Source organism: Artemia franciscana, chromosome 7, assembly GCF_032884065.1.
Source record: "Artemia franciscana chromosome 7, ASM3288406v1, whole genome shotgun sequence".
NCBI lineage: Eukaryota > Metazoa > Arthropoda > Branchiopoda > Anostraca > Artemiidae > Artemia > Artemia franciscana.
In genome coordinates this window covers 34,711,751-34,727,179 of record NC_088869.1, presented here as the reverse complement: position 1 = coordinate 34,727,179, position 15,429 = coordinate 34,711,751, and the positions used below count along the sequence as shown (strand labels likewise).

The window sequence follows — 15,429 nt, the reverse complement described above, 5'->3', positions numbered from 1 at the left end:
TTCTGCGCACGTGATATGTGTAGAAATTTCACGCTCAGGAATTCCATCAGTGCTCAATAGACTCCCAACATATCTAAATATTTTAACTTCTTCAATTTCATTTGCTTTAACTATCAGCGGCTCAGCAGGTAGTTTATTCAGATTATTATGCAGGATTTTGTGTTCTGCGTGCTTATTGCCAAACTTCTTCGTTCACCTACTTTTGAGAGCTCATTTATGTTATACTGAAGCTTCTCCCTTCAGTGAGAAAGGAACGCTACATCGTCTGCGAAGTCTGCATCAAACAAAGTATGACTTGTTCAACTGGAAGCCACACATGAAGTTACACGTCCGCAGAATAAAGTTAATGAATATTGTAAATAGTATTAGGGACATGATGCACCCCTGTTTAACGCCTCAGTTGACATTAAACTAGGCAGTCAGGTCCCCATGGTCAGTCGGAACAGCACATTATAATTCATCATATATAATATGATGTTATAATTAATTATAATTATAATGTTACTATTATAATTTTGTCAATTTTTTCAGGGAATCCATCGTAGCGCATTACTTTCCACAGCGAATCTCTGTAGACTGAGTAAAAAACCTGCAAGAAATCGATGAAAGCCATTACGATTTTAGTCGGAACAGCACACTATAATTCATCATATAATGCTATTATAATTTTATAAATTTTTTCAGGGAATCCATAGTAGCGCATTATTTTCCACAGTGAATCTCTGTGGACTGAGTCAAAAACCTGCAAGAAATCGATGAAAGCCATTATGATTTTAGTCTGCCATTCATTGGATTCTTCAGTAAGCAATTACTCTAAGACTGAAGATCAAGTCAGCACATGACATACTTGGTCAGAAGCCATGCTGTTCATCGATGAGCATAGCGCCAATTTTTGTCTGGATGCGATTCAAGAGTACTTGGCCAAGGACTTTACTTCCTTCAGACTCTAGAGTGATACCTCACGATTGTCACAGTCAGCAGTTTTAACTTTCTTAAAGAGTTTTACCACAAGCATTATAGTCAATCTGTGTGAATATCCTCAGTGTTCCATAATTGTATTAATACTTGGTGTACCAGCTCATCTAGAACTCCAGTGCCATATTTCAATAGTTCAGGCTGTATACTGTCGATATCAGCTTCTTCAGTTTACGTATTACAGTCTATACTTCATGTAAACTAATAGGCTCTGTACCTATGTCCAATTGGAAAAGGGCTCGACCATCTTGGGGATTTGCAGGAGGGACAAAGTCTAATATTTCATTGAAATACCCCTTCAATCTATTACCGATTTCTTGTCTGTGTGTTCGCAGTCGTCCCAATTTACGCTCAATCGCAGTATCAGGCTTTTCTAAATCTCCTGTGATCTCTTTCGTTAGGCTATAACCTATGCTGACATCACCTTTACTGGTATCAACCTTGGCTTTGGCAACTTCTGCCTTGTAGAAGCAACCTTTATCCACTCTAGGTGACCTATATACAGTTTTGTGGGCTTCTTTGTACTTATCTGTTAGATAGTCCTTATATTCAGAGGTAGCATTGAGGTCACAGGAGTTTCCAAGAAGTATCCCTTATCCACTGTTGTTCTTTTTCTTTTTTCCAAAACTAAGAATCTCTTCAGCTACACTTTGTATGTTTTCCACGATCTGGATCCATATTTCACCAACAGATGCTGCCTTCTCCTCACAAACAAGGCAAGAATATTTATAGGAGAGGGATAGACGATATTTGTTTCAAATTTCTTTGTCCCTTGCCTTCTAAACATCAAAATTTCTTAAGATTCATTTAGAAGCCACAACATTCTTTAGCTTCAGCTTGAAACGGGTGATCACTAGTTGGTGATCAGAGAACGAATCAGCACCACGAAAGGGACGCAGACCTCTAAACATCGTCTGTGTCACTTCCTGATCAACAGGTAATTAATTTAGCTTTGGTGGTCAATCAGTGCAAGTCCAAGTATACTTGCGCATTTCCAGGTGGGAAAAGCACAAGCCACCAACAATTTGGCCATGGCCAGCACATATATTTATCAACTACACGCCATTATCATTGATGACACCCAAACCATGTTGTCAAATCACTTCAGGTGCATGAAAACAGTTATTGCCGACCTCGACGCTAAAACCGCCACATGTAACTAAAATATCTTGGTTAGGTACCAAATTGACGCCATCGTTAAGTTCGTAACAGAAACGGTCTGTCTTGAAATTGTTGGCTTCATTAGTCGGAGCATACGCAATAATGACTATCAGCTTTGATTGCGAACTGCGGAACGGCCTTTCACCATTCTTTCGTTTTTGGAGACGAATTCAAGCATCGCCAGCTTCGAGGGTAACACCGGCTTCGTGCTTCTTTTCTGTGCCAGAAAATAAAACTTCATAGTCATCAACTAAAATAGATCCAGAGCCTGTCAATCTGGCTTCAGATAAGGCCGCTATGTCAATATTGTATGTATGAAGGGTTCTTATAACACCATTTGTGCAACCAGGCTGTGTCCACAGTGCGTAACATCCAAAAGGCAAGATGGACAGGTTGGTTCGTTGTCAAAAATGGCGTCCAGTGACAGTCAGAAGTCACTTTGTATGTTTTGCCTCTAGCCAATGTCAGTAAAATACTCTCAAGCTATTGCCACGTGTCCTACCTGGGTAGACGGTGTTTATTTAGTGGTGCTTCAATTCATGATTTCTTAAATAAAATTTACATAAAGAAAATATTTTTAATTAAAAAAATTTTTAATCCTGGATGTTAAATGGGTAGTGGTCTTTTTTTAGGGTTTTTCTCCCTACTTATTGTGTTGCGAGAGCAACACTTTGGTTTTGTCCCGGTTTTTTTTGTTTTTTTTTCCCTATGCCGCCGATCTCAGCTTATTCCTGGAAACTGGTAAGGGTCTAACCTGTGCGGTTTTTACGGAAAGTGTGGACCTCAGGCCGGATTGATGAATATGACATTACATTTTGGAAAGCTCCGTAGAACTCTTGCCTGGGGCCAAAAAGGATGGTTTTTGCTTGTCCTCGAGCCAGAGCCTATGGTGTGCGAAGTGAAGTGGAGTTATATAGCCTATGTCAGAGAGGATTATCTGAATTTGTTCAGCCAAGCTTTCGTTTCATCAAACCATGTTTCTGCTTTCGAGTGGAAAGCTCCGTTCTAGCAGGCAAGCAGGCAGGAACCAGTTTCAAATTGAAGATGGACTAAAATCTATAAGTGTTAAATATATGCGGTAGTTCCCCGGCCCCACAGCCAATATATCTTCTTTGAGTGATAAATAGAAAAATTTACAGAAACAAAAAAGTGCGATTTTCCCACGGGTCCGAAAGTGCTGCCATCTATTAATCTAGCCATTTCTGTTCGTGATTTCAGCTGACTTTACCATTCTTTTTTTTCTACTTGGGATTGCAATAGAGAAATGGTATCAGATATACTTCTTAAACTTTAAAAGTTCTCTCATTGCTAAAGAAATTAGAGCTTATCCTTTGCTCCTTTCTAAGTGGTGGTGTTGGAAAGTTGGCCTCCGGCAAAAAAGTCAACTTTTGAACTAAGACAGTTAGAATTTTTTTTTCAATGACAATCGATAGACCTTGATGAGCTGATCAAAGTATATGTCATCCATTTTTTGTTACAAAAATTCCTTCATGACATACACCAGTTTGAAAGTTTCAAGGGGTTGACAACTTCAGTGGTAAGGTACACACTTGAACCAAAAATAGGCCGATACCAATTGTGAGATATGTAGGGGACTTCCAAGCAACAGTCGATTATTAGCTTATAATCATCTTTGGCAATGAGGGGTTTGCAACTTTTGCTGATTGGTGTACCTATTATCTGTTTCTGGTGTAATTGATGGTAAGAACAACTTGGTTCCCGATTGTAAGACATGTAGGGGAGTTGTAAGTAATAATCGGCTGTTAGGCTACAATGACATCAGCGACAAGGGGTTTGGAACTTTTGCTAGTTGGTGTACCCATTATTTGTTTCCGGTGAACTTGGATGTATATCCCGGGAGAGGGACTTGTAAGTAAGAATCGGTTGCTAGAGGAGGCTCACGAGGGGCTACAAATTTGTGCAAATTGGTACACATCTATGGAATCAGGGACCCATAAATTTCCTGTAATGACTCGCCATCCAATAATAAGCGATCCTGGATGGCGAGTCATTACAGGAAATTTATGGGTCCCTGATGGTATTTTGATCCTGAAAAGTTACAGATAGCTTTATAATACCAACTAGATTACATAAGATAATGTTCCAAGTTTCCATCCGTCACGATGTCTACGATTGAAAAGGATAAAGTTCAACCGGCTGCAAAGTGACATTTAGGGGCCTAGTAAGTAATAATCGGCTGTTAGTGTGGACCTCGGGCCGGATTGATGAATATGACATTATATTTTGGAAAGCTCCGTACGACTCTTGCCTGGGGCCAAAAAGGATGGTTTTTGCTTGTCCTCGAGCCAGAGCCTATGGTGTGCAAAGGATAAAGTTCAACTGGCTGCAAAGTCAATTTAGTCCCTTCTTCCAATATTTTTTTTTTTTCAACCCTGAGGAATAGCCTTTGATCATCTGATTACTGATTGTGTTATTCTTTGTCTCTCACGGAAGAGGGACTTGTAAGCAAGAATGGGTTGCTAGAGGAGGTTCATGAGGGGCTACAAATTTGTGCAAATTGGTGCACATCTATGGTATTTGATCCTGAAAAGTTACGGATAGCTTTATAATACCAACTAGATTATATAAGATAATGTTCCAAGTTTCCATCCGTCACGATGTCTACGATTGAAAAGGATAAAGTTCAACTGGCTGCAAACTCAATTTAGTCCCTTTTTCCGATATTCTTTTGCTGTTGTTTTTTCAACGCTGAAGAATTTGATCATGTGATTACTGATTGTGTTCTTCTTTGAATATGCCGTTTTGAAAGCTTTGATAGTTTTGACAACTTCAGCATTTAACCGATAGCGAAGAAACAAAACCAAAGTGTTGCTCTCGCAACACTTTAATCGGCAAAGCCGAACAAAGGTTGCCGCAACACTTCACGTTGCCCAGGCAACGTAGGTCTAGTTTTTACCTTTAATTAAGCCAAATTATAATAGCCATCGACTTGGCTTCAGAATAATATCGAAGAAGAAAATACCTAGACACAAAATCAGAAATCTAGTTAGGCAATAAATATATGTTACCAACATGGTTTATCTAAACTATTTGCAATTAAAATAGTAACTAAATGCTGTTTTACTTCTTGTAAAATTTTCCATTATGCAGACCCCCTCCCCTCCCTCTGATGGGATTTCCTGCTTGTTTGCTTCCTTTTTCACGAATTTAATTTTTACAGTTGAGGCTCTTCACCTGGCTCATCTTATGGCAGCCCATGGTTATTATTTTCCAATTGAGGAGCATATTCTTACTGTCAAGAATGATAATACGCTGTATCGTTTTCAGGTATCCTTTTAAATTTTACAATTATATTTGTAAGTGACTTTTGTTTATCATGGTAATTATAAAGAAGCTTTACCCTTTTACTACTGAATCCTAGAATATAAATAATTGTTAAATATTTTGTTTTGTTTGGTGTGGCTTCAGCTTCAGATCGCTTGTAAAAACCACTTCTGTGCGTTGTGGCCTCCGCTCGATACTAACCGTTTCTAGAAATTACCGCGACATCTACTTTGATTAAACAAACAACATAAATTATAATACCATAAATTCATGAACTGCGAGAAAAAACTCAAATTTCTTTCGTCTTTCAAATACTTTAATACTGAAAAAGTACCTTTGACACTTCTTGGTGAACTTGGTGAACTTGGTGAACAAAATGTTATGGTTAACTATGCAAGTGTGAACATTGGTAATAAAATATCGATCACCACAGATCAAAGTGATGGTCATACAGGGCTATAAAGTTCAATCCTAATACAAGATTTGAGTGTTACAAAAAGTATCCAAAAACATTAAAAACAAACTTTTGTTTTTCTAACTCACCTGGTTTGAGAAAATAAATGTGAATTTTCCCGATTTTTAAAAACGTGTTTAGTTAGTTATGACTTATACGCCAGTTTTTATCTTGGAATATCCATGTATAAGTAAGCAAAATACCACTGGTTTGCAGTAAGCAAAAAAAAACTTGCTTTTTCAACTGACCCAGAACGTATCCTATAGATAATCTCGATAGGAAATTCTTCGTAGCCTACTTTCATTTGAAAAAGTTTTTTCTAATTTCTGGTTGTTTTCCAAATCATAACGGAAACTACCCCTTCACTGGAAAACTTTTCCCGTAAATCCCTCGTCTCAATGGAAAGTTTCACCTGCGGCAACTTCCCCATAAATGATTTCTCCTGCGGAAAATTCCCCAGAGATAGTTTCTGCCGCAAAACTCCCTTCCCCCATACAGAAAAATATCCCGGATAATTCCAAATCGCCTGAAAATTTCCCCTGGACAATTCCACAGAACATCTCTAAGTATAAAATTGAGCCTCCATAGATAAATCAAGACAAATAAAAAGAATTTCTTATAAGAATTCTGGCAAAATCACTCATGTTAAATTTCCCCAGAAAAATCCCCAAAAAAAACTTTCCTCAGACTGAAAACTCTCTTCATGGAATATCTCTTTCAACACTGAAAATTCCTTCCCTCCCCAAAAAACTGAAATGACCCTACGCTTCTATATGTAAACTAAGGAAAATATGTATATATAAATACATTTCATAACTTACAGCCGTTTTCCTAGAGGCCGGGGGTGGGGCTGGGGTCTTGTCATCCCCAGAAGCTTAGTTATTGGACCTTTCAACTAAGCAGAACAAAATAGCTATCTCAAAATTTTGATCGAAAGATTTTAGGGGGCAAGGGCGTGGGAAGAAGGCATGTCGCCCTTCAAAATTATTGGTCATCTTAAAAGGGTACTGGAACTTTCAATTTCCTTTTGAATGAACCTGCATCATATCCTCTAGGACCTTTAGTTCAATAAGATCATCCCTAGAAAAAACACTACAAATTAACACACATCAGTGATCTTTTTTCTATCAATAAATACAAAATTTCACGTATTTGCAGATTCGAACTTGAAACCTCTACAGTGGTGTTCTTATATTCATTGAATCTGACGGTGCGATTTTCATTAAGAATCATAGGCTTTTGGGAGTATTGCTCCCAATATTCAGGAATTGGGCAAGCTTTCTCAAGCTCCTAGCTTTTGATGGGTAACATTAAACTTGAATTTTATAAATTTTAAATCAGCATAAAATACCAATTTGACGCGTGTCTATTGTTACCAAAATTCTATTTTTATTAATACTATTTGGCGAATTCGCTTCATACCTACAGTTTGTTACCACGAACTTTTGGGAGTTTTTAAGTTGCTTTACAATATCTGCAAAACTGAATGATCCATCCTTGTTAAATTAGGGACTATCCTTCGTATGTTCTCACTCTCCAATTTTTGATATTTTAATCAGTAGTTGGAATATCGATTCCAGAATGTACTGTGACAGTTTATTAGTAAAATTATCCAAGAAGCTTAAGATGTTCAATCAGATAATTAAACAAACGCAATGATCATATTGTGATTGTCTTTTATTTTTTGTATGGGGAACATACAAAAAACTGTACTAAAACTAGCGAAAAACTGAGTCATGGATAAGGTCCCAAATTCCCTTTTCCTCAATTCTCAGTAGGGGGGGATCCAGAATTATTTAGCGGGGGTGCATAATAGGTTGCTTCGATATACTTGTAAACAAAGAAATACCAGCAATTTAAAGCGAACCTCAACAATTATACGTCGTAGGTAGGTAGTTGAAATTGCCTTAAATTTAATCTAAAATCTGATGAGGGTTAAAGTTCTAAAATATCTGTCGAAATTAAAAAATGTAAAAATATGATACCACCCTGCCATAAAAGAATAAAAAGCTGTTCACTATCTTCAGAAAAAAAATGATATTTAAACAAGAAACATCGAACAAAGAGATAGAAATGAATAGAAGACATTTAAATAAAGGGTATTAAGGATAGGCAATAAAACAATAACTAATCGCAATTTCTTTTTAAAAACAGTTTTTAATAAATAGTGTCTACTTTGATGAAAGCTCAAAAATTTACTAGGCAAAATTTCAATTTTTATGACAATGTAGCCCATCTTTCACTTTTTAAAGTGCAATATATATTGCTTAAATTACAGAATTCATAATCTTATAATAAAAAAGGTATATTTTTCTCTTTCTACTCCCGCCATATCTATTTATTAAATAAAAAAAACAAGTTTTTTTAACTGAAAGTAAGGAGCGACATTAAAACTTAAAACGACCAGAAATTACTTCGTATATGAAAGAGGCTGCTTCCTCATCAAAGCCTCGCTCTTTACGCTAAAGTTTGACTCTTTCTCTCAATTCTTCTTTTTAAAACAGTAAAAAACTGGGGGAGGGGCTGCAAGTTACAAACTTCGACCAGTGTTTACATATTATGATGGTTATTGGCAAAGTGTACAGCCGTCTTCAGGGGAATTTTTTTTTTGGTTTTGGGGGTGGGATTGAGGGGAGGGGGCTATGTGGGAGGATCTTTCCTTGGAGAAATATGTAATGAGGGAACAGAAATTCAATGAAAAGGGCGCAAAATTTTCTAAAATTACTATAAAAAAACAATGAAAAAATACACATGGAAAAGTTTTTTCAATTGAAAGAAAAGAGTAGCAATGAAACTTAAAACGAACAGAGATTATTACGCATATGAGGGGTTCTAAAAATACTTTAGCATAAAGAGTGAGGTATTTAGAAGGAGATAAATACCTCGCTCTTTATGCTATAGTATTTTTTAGTAATTTCAACTATTTATTCTAAGGAATTGGGACAAAACTTATGATTTAGTGTAAATAACGAGGTATTAACGAGGGTACAAACCCCCTCATTTACATAATAAAAATTAAAGAATATAAAAGTTTATTACGTAAGTTAATTCTTAAGTTACGTATATTTTTTACTAATAAAAAAATTTGTTAAAAATTAAAATTTATAGTTGCCTTTTTATGTAACCGAAAAAAAATTGCATGGCAACTAGGCCTCTTTCCCCATCCCTTATTTCTCAAAGTCGTCTGATCAAAACTAAGAGAAAGCCATTTAGCCAAAAAAGGAATTAATATGCAAATTTCATTTTAATAATTTATGTGTGGAGAGTCTAAACCAAACATGCATTAATTCAAAAACGTTCGGAAATTGCATAAAAAACTAGTTTTTTTTAACTGAAAATAAGGAGCGACATTAAAACGTAAAACGAACAGAAATTACTCCGTATATGAAATGGGTTGTCCCCTCCGCAATCCCTCGCTCTTTACGCTATAGTTTGACTCTTTGCCACAATTTTGCTTTTTAAAACAATTAAAAGCTTTAGCGTAAAGAGCGAAGGATTGCGGAGGGGACAACTCATTTCATATACGGAGTAATTTCTGTTCGTTTTAAGTTTTAATGTCGCTCCTTACTTTCAGTTAATAAAACTAGTTTTTTTTTATGTAATCATGTAAAAAGTTGATTTATAAGTCTTGGGTAGGATGTTATGTACGGTACGTAAATAAGTATAAAATCCTCAGCGGTGTATATAGCAGTATATACACTTTCATGGACAAATATATGTAGCATTTACATAAACATTTCATTAATAATTCAGTTTTTACTTTTTTACATTTTTAACATTTCACTAATAAATGTTGGGAAAAAAATCGATGCCATTCCACTTATTCAAACTGAGAATTCAGAGACCTATCTATACCAGCTAAATAAAAAAAATTAAAACATAATTATTTGCCTTCTTTTATGAACAATTTTTTTTAAATGATTATTCGGACCTTGAAAGTGTTTTGACTCACATCCTATTTTTAAGTCTATACTTATACGAACCTTTATTAAAGTTCAAATATTTCTAAAGAGTTTGACCTTCACTTTAATGTTTTAGGAAGAACAGAGGGGTGATATGTCATATAATGCTGAGCTTTAGTTAGATGAAATAGACAGCAAAGTGGCCACCGTTTGCTAACCAAAATCTAAAACGTAAATTAACAATATATTTGCACTTCTCCTGCATTTACAATCTATGATAAACATCCTCGAAAAACATCAATGTTGTAAAAACCATTCGGCTTCGCTGAGAAAGCAAGTCTAAATTTTGTGACGGCCAAGAAAAGTAATGATATCAGTTTTTTAACCTCTGTGCCATAGCAAGACTCGAAAACAAATCTTTAACAGTAAAAAGACGCTTAAATATTAAATTTTTCAACTGTGTTGTGGCAGTACAATCCTGAAATATGATTTCGACAGCCTAAAGAAGTTAGGATTTTACGTTTCCCCTACTTCGTCTTACGAAATGAAGATTTTCGCCTCCCAGTTCGCTTTTGTGGTAATACGAAAAGAATCACTGGATAAATTCAAATTAGTCAGACCACACAAAGTAACTGAGAATCTATTTCAAACTTGTTTGAAAAAAGAAACAGTCTTAACAATTAAAAACTTATTAATAATTCAACTATTGAAAATCAATTACAAAAAGTAACTTTTAAGTGTTACATCGTCCCAATCCCAACAGGACAAGTGGTCCCAGCCCCAAATCTGCCACTATATTATGGGGGGCACGCGCCTCCTTCCCCTCAACTAGATCCGCCACTGTGTCTTACCCTCCTTCCCCAATATACATGCCTCATTTCAGACTTCTATGGATGGCTAATAACCGGAGTTTTCTTACTTGTCGAGTCTGAAACTTCATGGAAAAACGAAATGTGTCTATTTCTATCATAATTTCCAAGGTATATACTGCTTTATATGTAAAGTTCCAATCACGAGACGTGGCACGTATAATTCAGAAAACAAGCAAATAAGCTTTTGTTATAACCTTGTTAATAAGCTCTTTGAATGAGCTTGTAAAAGGCAAGTGATGTCTATCTGGGGAGACAATTCCAGCTCTATTCTCAAAAAAATCTGTTTTAACTGGCATACGCCCGTCACTCATACAGTATGATTGCAATGCTAGATCGTTCATGAGTCTCTTAGTAGTCAATTGTTTCAATATCCACCAAAAAATCTGTGAATGATTGGATCCAACATGATCTACCCTTTACTTTACAAATTCATAATAACATCCTCTAAATTAAAGGAAAAGAGCTTAAAACAATCCCCAAAAATAACATTTTTTTTATCGTTAGCAAGTATTAACCATTTTTTAGAAGCCAATTTGACAAGGCCCATCCTAAAGTACACTCAAGAATATTCGCCATCTTCAAACACGTGAAGGAACTACATAAATGCAATGAATATAATCTCTATAAGGTAATGAGGGCATAAAACCAAAATAATCATGGTTTCATTTTCCTCTGCTTTTTATTTTTTATGGATTGTGTGCGCATTTTTGTGAATATGTTTCACAGCATTGAAATGTTAAATATTCAACTCGTATATACTTTTTCAGACTCCTTATTTTTGGCCTTCCAACTGCTGGGAGCCGGATAACACAGATTACGGTAAGTTTTAATGTTTTTCAATGATGCTAAGTAGTTTCAGGATTTATAAACTGCTCAATTTTGGCGATGCAGAAAAGAGCATTCCCACGTTATAATGATTTCTATCATAGGCAGCGCGATAGCACTGCCTAAGTAAAAAGCAATGCGGGCACAATGTATTATTTTTTTGAATTTTTTAAACCAGGGCACTTTGTACAAAGTAGTTGTCATTGAAACTTAGAAAGCGGTTCATTCGATCGGAAATTGCAAGTTCTAGTGCCCCTCTTAATAGTTGAAAGTGATTGGAGGGCAACCAGGCCCCCTCCACGCCAATTATTTCCGCAAATATATTTGAAATTTTTAGATAGCCGTTTTGTTCAGCGTATTTGAAAGGTCAAGTAATTATCCCTTTGATTTTGAACCCCCCCCACAGCCCTTGGGGCAAGGGTTGTAAGTTATGCCCGGGAGTGTATAAGGTTTGTATGAAAAGGGTGATCGTAAAAACTTTGGAAGGGGCTCATTAGATTGGAAATGACAAGTTTTAGTGCCCTTTTTAAGAGTCAAAGTCATCAGAGGGCAACTAGTCGCCCCCCTTAAGTCCTCTTTTCCCCAAATACATCTGTTAGAAATTTGATATATCCATTAGTTTTAAAATAGTCCAAATATCACATAACAAGGCCTTTATGGTTGACACAGCCCTCAGAGTCTTTGGCCATGGGTTGTAATTTTTGCCCCGGGGGGACATAACGTTTTTGTAGAAGGGCTGGTTGTATGAACTTTGGAGAAGGCTCATTTGATTGATAGTGTAAAGTTATAGTTCCCTTTTAAGAGTCAACAGTAATGAAAAGCAGCCATCCCCCCCCCCCTTCTGACACCCCCTTTCCCCAGCTGTATCCAATCGAAATTGTGAAATAGCCGTTTTGTTCAGAATAAATTAAAAAAAACAAGTTTTTGTAATGGAAAGTAAGGAGTGACATTAAAACTTAAAACGAACAGAAATTACTCCGTATATGAAAGGGGCTTTTCCCCCTCAACGTCTCGCTCTTTACGCTAAAGTTTGACCCTTTCTCTTAACTCTACTTTTTAAAACAGTAAGAAACTTTAGCGTAAAGAGCGGGGCGTTGAGGAGGAAAAGCCCCTTTCATATACGGAGTAATTTCTGTTCGTTTTAAGTTTTAATGTCGCTCCTTACTTTCCGTTACAAAAAATTGTTTTTTTAATCTAATTTCTGGACGTTTTTGAATTAATGCATGTTTTTATCTTGGCTCTCCGCACATAAATAATTAAAAGGAAATTTGCATATTAATTAATTGCAATTAATCGGAAGATTTTGAGAAAAAAGAAGCGAAGGAGGAGGCCTAGTTGCCCTCCAAGTTTTTGATTACTTAAAAAAGCAACTAGAACTTTTAATTTTTTACAAACGTTTTCATTGGTAAAAAAAAAATACGTAACTTACGAATTAACTTACGTAACGAACTTTTATATTAGTATGTTTTTTTTTGCGTATTTGAGGGGGTTCAACCCTCGTCGATATCTCGCTCTTTACACTAAAGCTTAGATTGTGTCCCAATTCCTTAAGAATGACCTCTGAATCACAAAGGCCGTAGAATAAATAGTTGAAATTACTAAAAATAATTTAGCGTAAAGAGTGATGTATAACGAGGAGGTAAACACCTCATATGCGTAATACTTTTTGTTCGTTTTATGTTTTAATGCTGTTCCTTACTTTCAGTAGAAACAAATTTCATATTTATTTTTTCATTGTTTTTTCAAATAAAGCTAGAAAATCCTGCGTCCCCTTCATTGACATTCTCTTCCCCCATGAGAAGTCTCTCCATGGAAATGTCCTCCCACGGCCCCCCCCCCTCAACCAAAAAAATCCCCCTGAAAATGTCTGTACACTTCCCAGTAACCATTACTATATGCAAACACAGGTCAAAGTTTTCAACTTGCAGCACCTCCCACGGGGACTGCGGGGGAGTAAGTCGTCCCTAAGGACATGGCTATTAGGTTTTTCGACTATGGTTAATATAATGGCTATCTCAAAATTTTTATCTGGTGACTTTGAGGGAAAAATGAGTGTGGGAGGGGGCCTAGGTGCCCTTAAATTTTTTTGGTCACTTAAAAAGGGCACTAAAACTTTTAATTTCCGTTAGAATGAGCCCTCTCGCAAGATTCTAGGACCACTCAGTCGATACGATCACCCCTGGGAAAAAAAAAAACAAAACAAAAAAACAAACAAATAAACACGCATCCGTGACCTGTCTTCTGGCAAAAAATGCGAGATTCCACATTTTTATAGATAGGAGCTTGACACTTCTACAACAAGGTTCTCTGATACGCCGAATCTGATGGTGTGATTTTCGTTAAGATTGTATGACTTTTAGGGGGTGTTTTTCCTATTTCCTAAAATGAGGCAAATTTTCTAAGGCTCGTAACTTTTGATGGGTATAACTGATCTTGATGAAACTTGTATATATAAAATCAGCATTAAAATGCGATTCTTTTGATGTAACTATTGGTATCAAAATTCCATTTTTTAGAGTTTCGGTTACTATTGAGCCGGGTCGCTCCTTACTACAGTTCGTTACCACGAACTGTTTGATAGTCCAAAGAGCCTATAGCCATGCCTTCAAGGTGGATGCAACCACGAGAGCCCAGGGGCAACAGCTGTAATTTATGCCTTGGGGCATATAGGTTTTTTGTGGAATGGGTGGTAATATGAAAATTTGGTGATTGATAGTGTTTGTGGAACTCTTCAAAGAGCAAGTGATGTCTTGTAACAGGCCAAATCAATTCATGTGGAAATCGCTGATGCAGGAATGCAATCTGACAAAGCAGGCAGCAGCCCCCAAGTAAAACATCTTTGTTGGCTACTTTTCCCATGGGAAATTGGAGAACTGCACAGTGAATGCATACATAGTAGAAGGGTCCCAATGGCTTGTTGATAACACTTGCGTGGTTTACGGCACCTTTAAAGGTGTTTAGTGAGTTTTACGTGTCTTAGGTTTTTAGCGTCTTGTAACCTAAGCAATTCGTTCATTCTTTACATATAATATACGTTAATGGGAACGGTATGCATTTTTGAACTTTACTTTCGAAAAAGACGAAGGGAATTCAGGTGAGCCTTTCAGAGAACGTTAAGGGGAGTGTTGAATTAAATCAAAACACGTTATTTGTCTTCGGATTGACAAAAGGTCGTAACTGAGGTAGACTGAGCATATTAATTTGGAATTTTCATAAAATGATAATGGAGATGATCAAAAAGGCAATATATGCATGCTACCACTACTACTACAACTACCACCACTACTGCTGCTACCACTACTCAAAAAGATGATCAAAAAAGCAATATTTTCATCCTACCACTACCACTACAATTTCCACCACTGCTACTGCTACCACTATCACTACTACTAAGACCTAACTACGTCATTAATGAATTGATTAATTAATTGAATAATTGATGATTTAAATTAACCCTAGACGCTACTAGATGGTTATCTTTACTTTTAACATCAATAACAGTTCTCCTAAAAACCCAAGCATTTTGCATTGATACTGCTAGTTTTCGGTTTACAATAGCAATAAGGCTAGATGTGTATCACGTTTATATCATGTTAACTTGTTGGCCATATTATGATTATATCCTGTATTGGTTATAACTAGATTATAATACCCACAAAATTGCAGCAGTTTGTAGCCACTGGTGTTTTCTTCTCCAACACCAAATTTACCTAGGCTAGGATACCATATCCCTATATCTACCGACCTGGGCATTAAAATCTCCTAATAAAAACACCATTTTTCTACCTGAGACCCTGTCTGTTTGTTCCTGTAACTGTGAGTATCATTCATCTGAGTCACTACTATCTCTGTCAATCAGTTCTACAGAGGCATATACTACTATAACTGAAACCCCGCACTTTTTAGCTACAAAATGAGCGGTTAGATTGTTGAATACCTTCCCAACCTAAACAAG

The 15,429-nt window shown here is 36.4% G+C and overlaps 1 protein-coding gene across 5 annotated transcripts in view; it reads left to right on the top strand.

The window, feature by feature from the left end:
- Positions 1 to 15,429, top strand: part of LOC136029198 (regulator of G-protein signaling 7-like) — a 139,429-nt gene that overhangs the window by 20,182 nt on the left and 103,818 nt on the right. For all 5 annotated transcript variants that reach the window (XR_010617993.1, XM_065707341.1, XM_065707340.1 and 2 more), the window contains exons 5-6: positions 5,318 to 5,424; positions 11,417 to 11,468. Coding sequence is in view for 4 of the 5 variants with exons in the window: in XM_065707341.1 (XP_065563413.1) it covers positions 5,318 to 5,424; positions 11,417 to 11,468 (159 nt within the window). In the remaining variant the exon portion in view is untranslated. The remainder of the gene's footprint in view (positions 1 to 5,317; positions 5,425 to 11,416; positions 11,469 to 15,429) is intronic.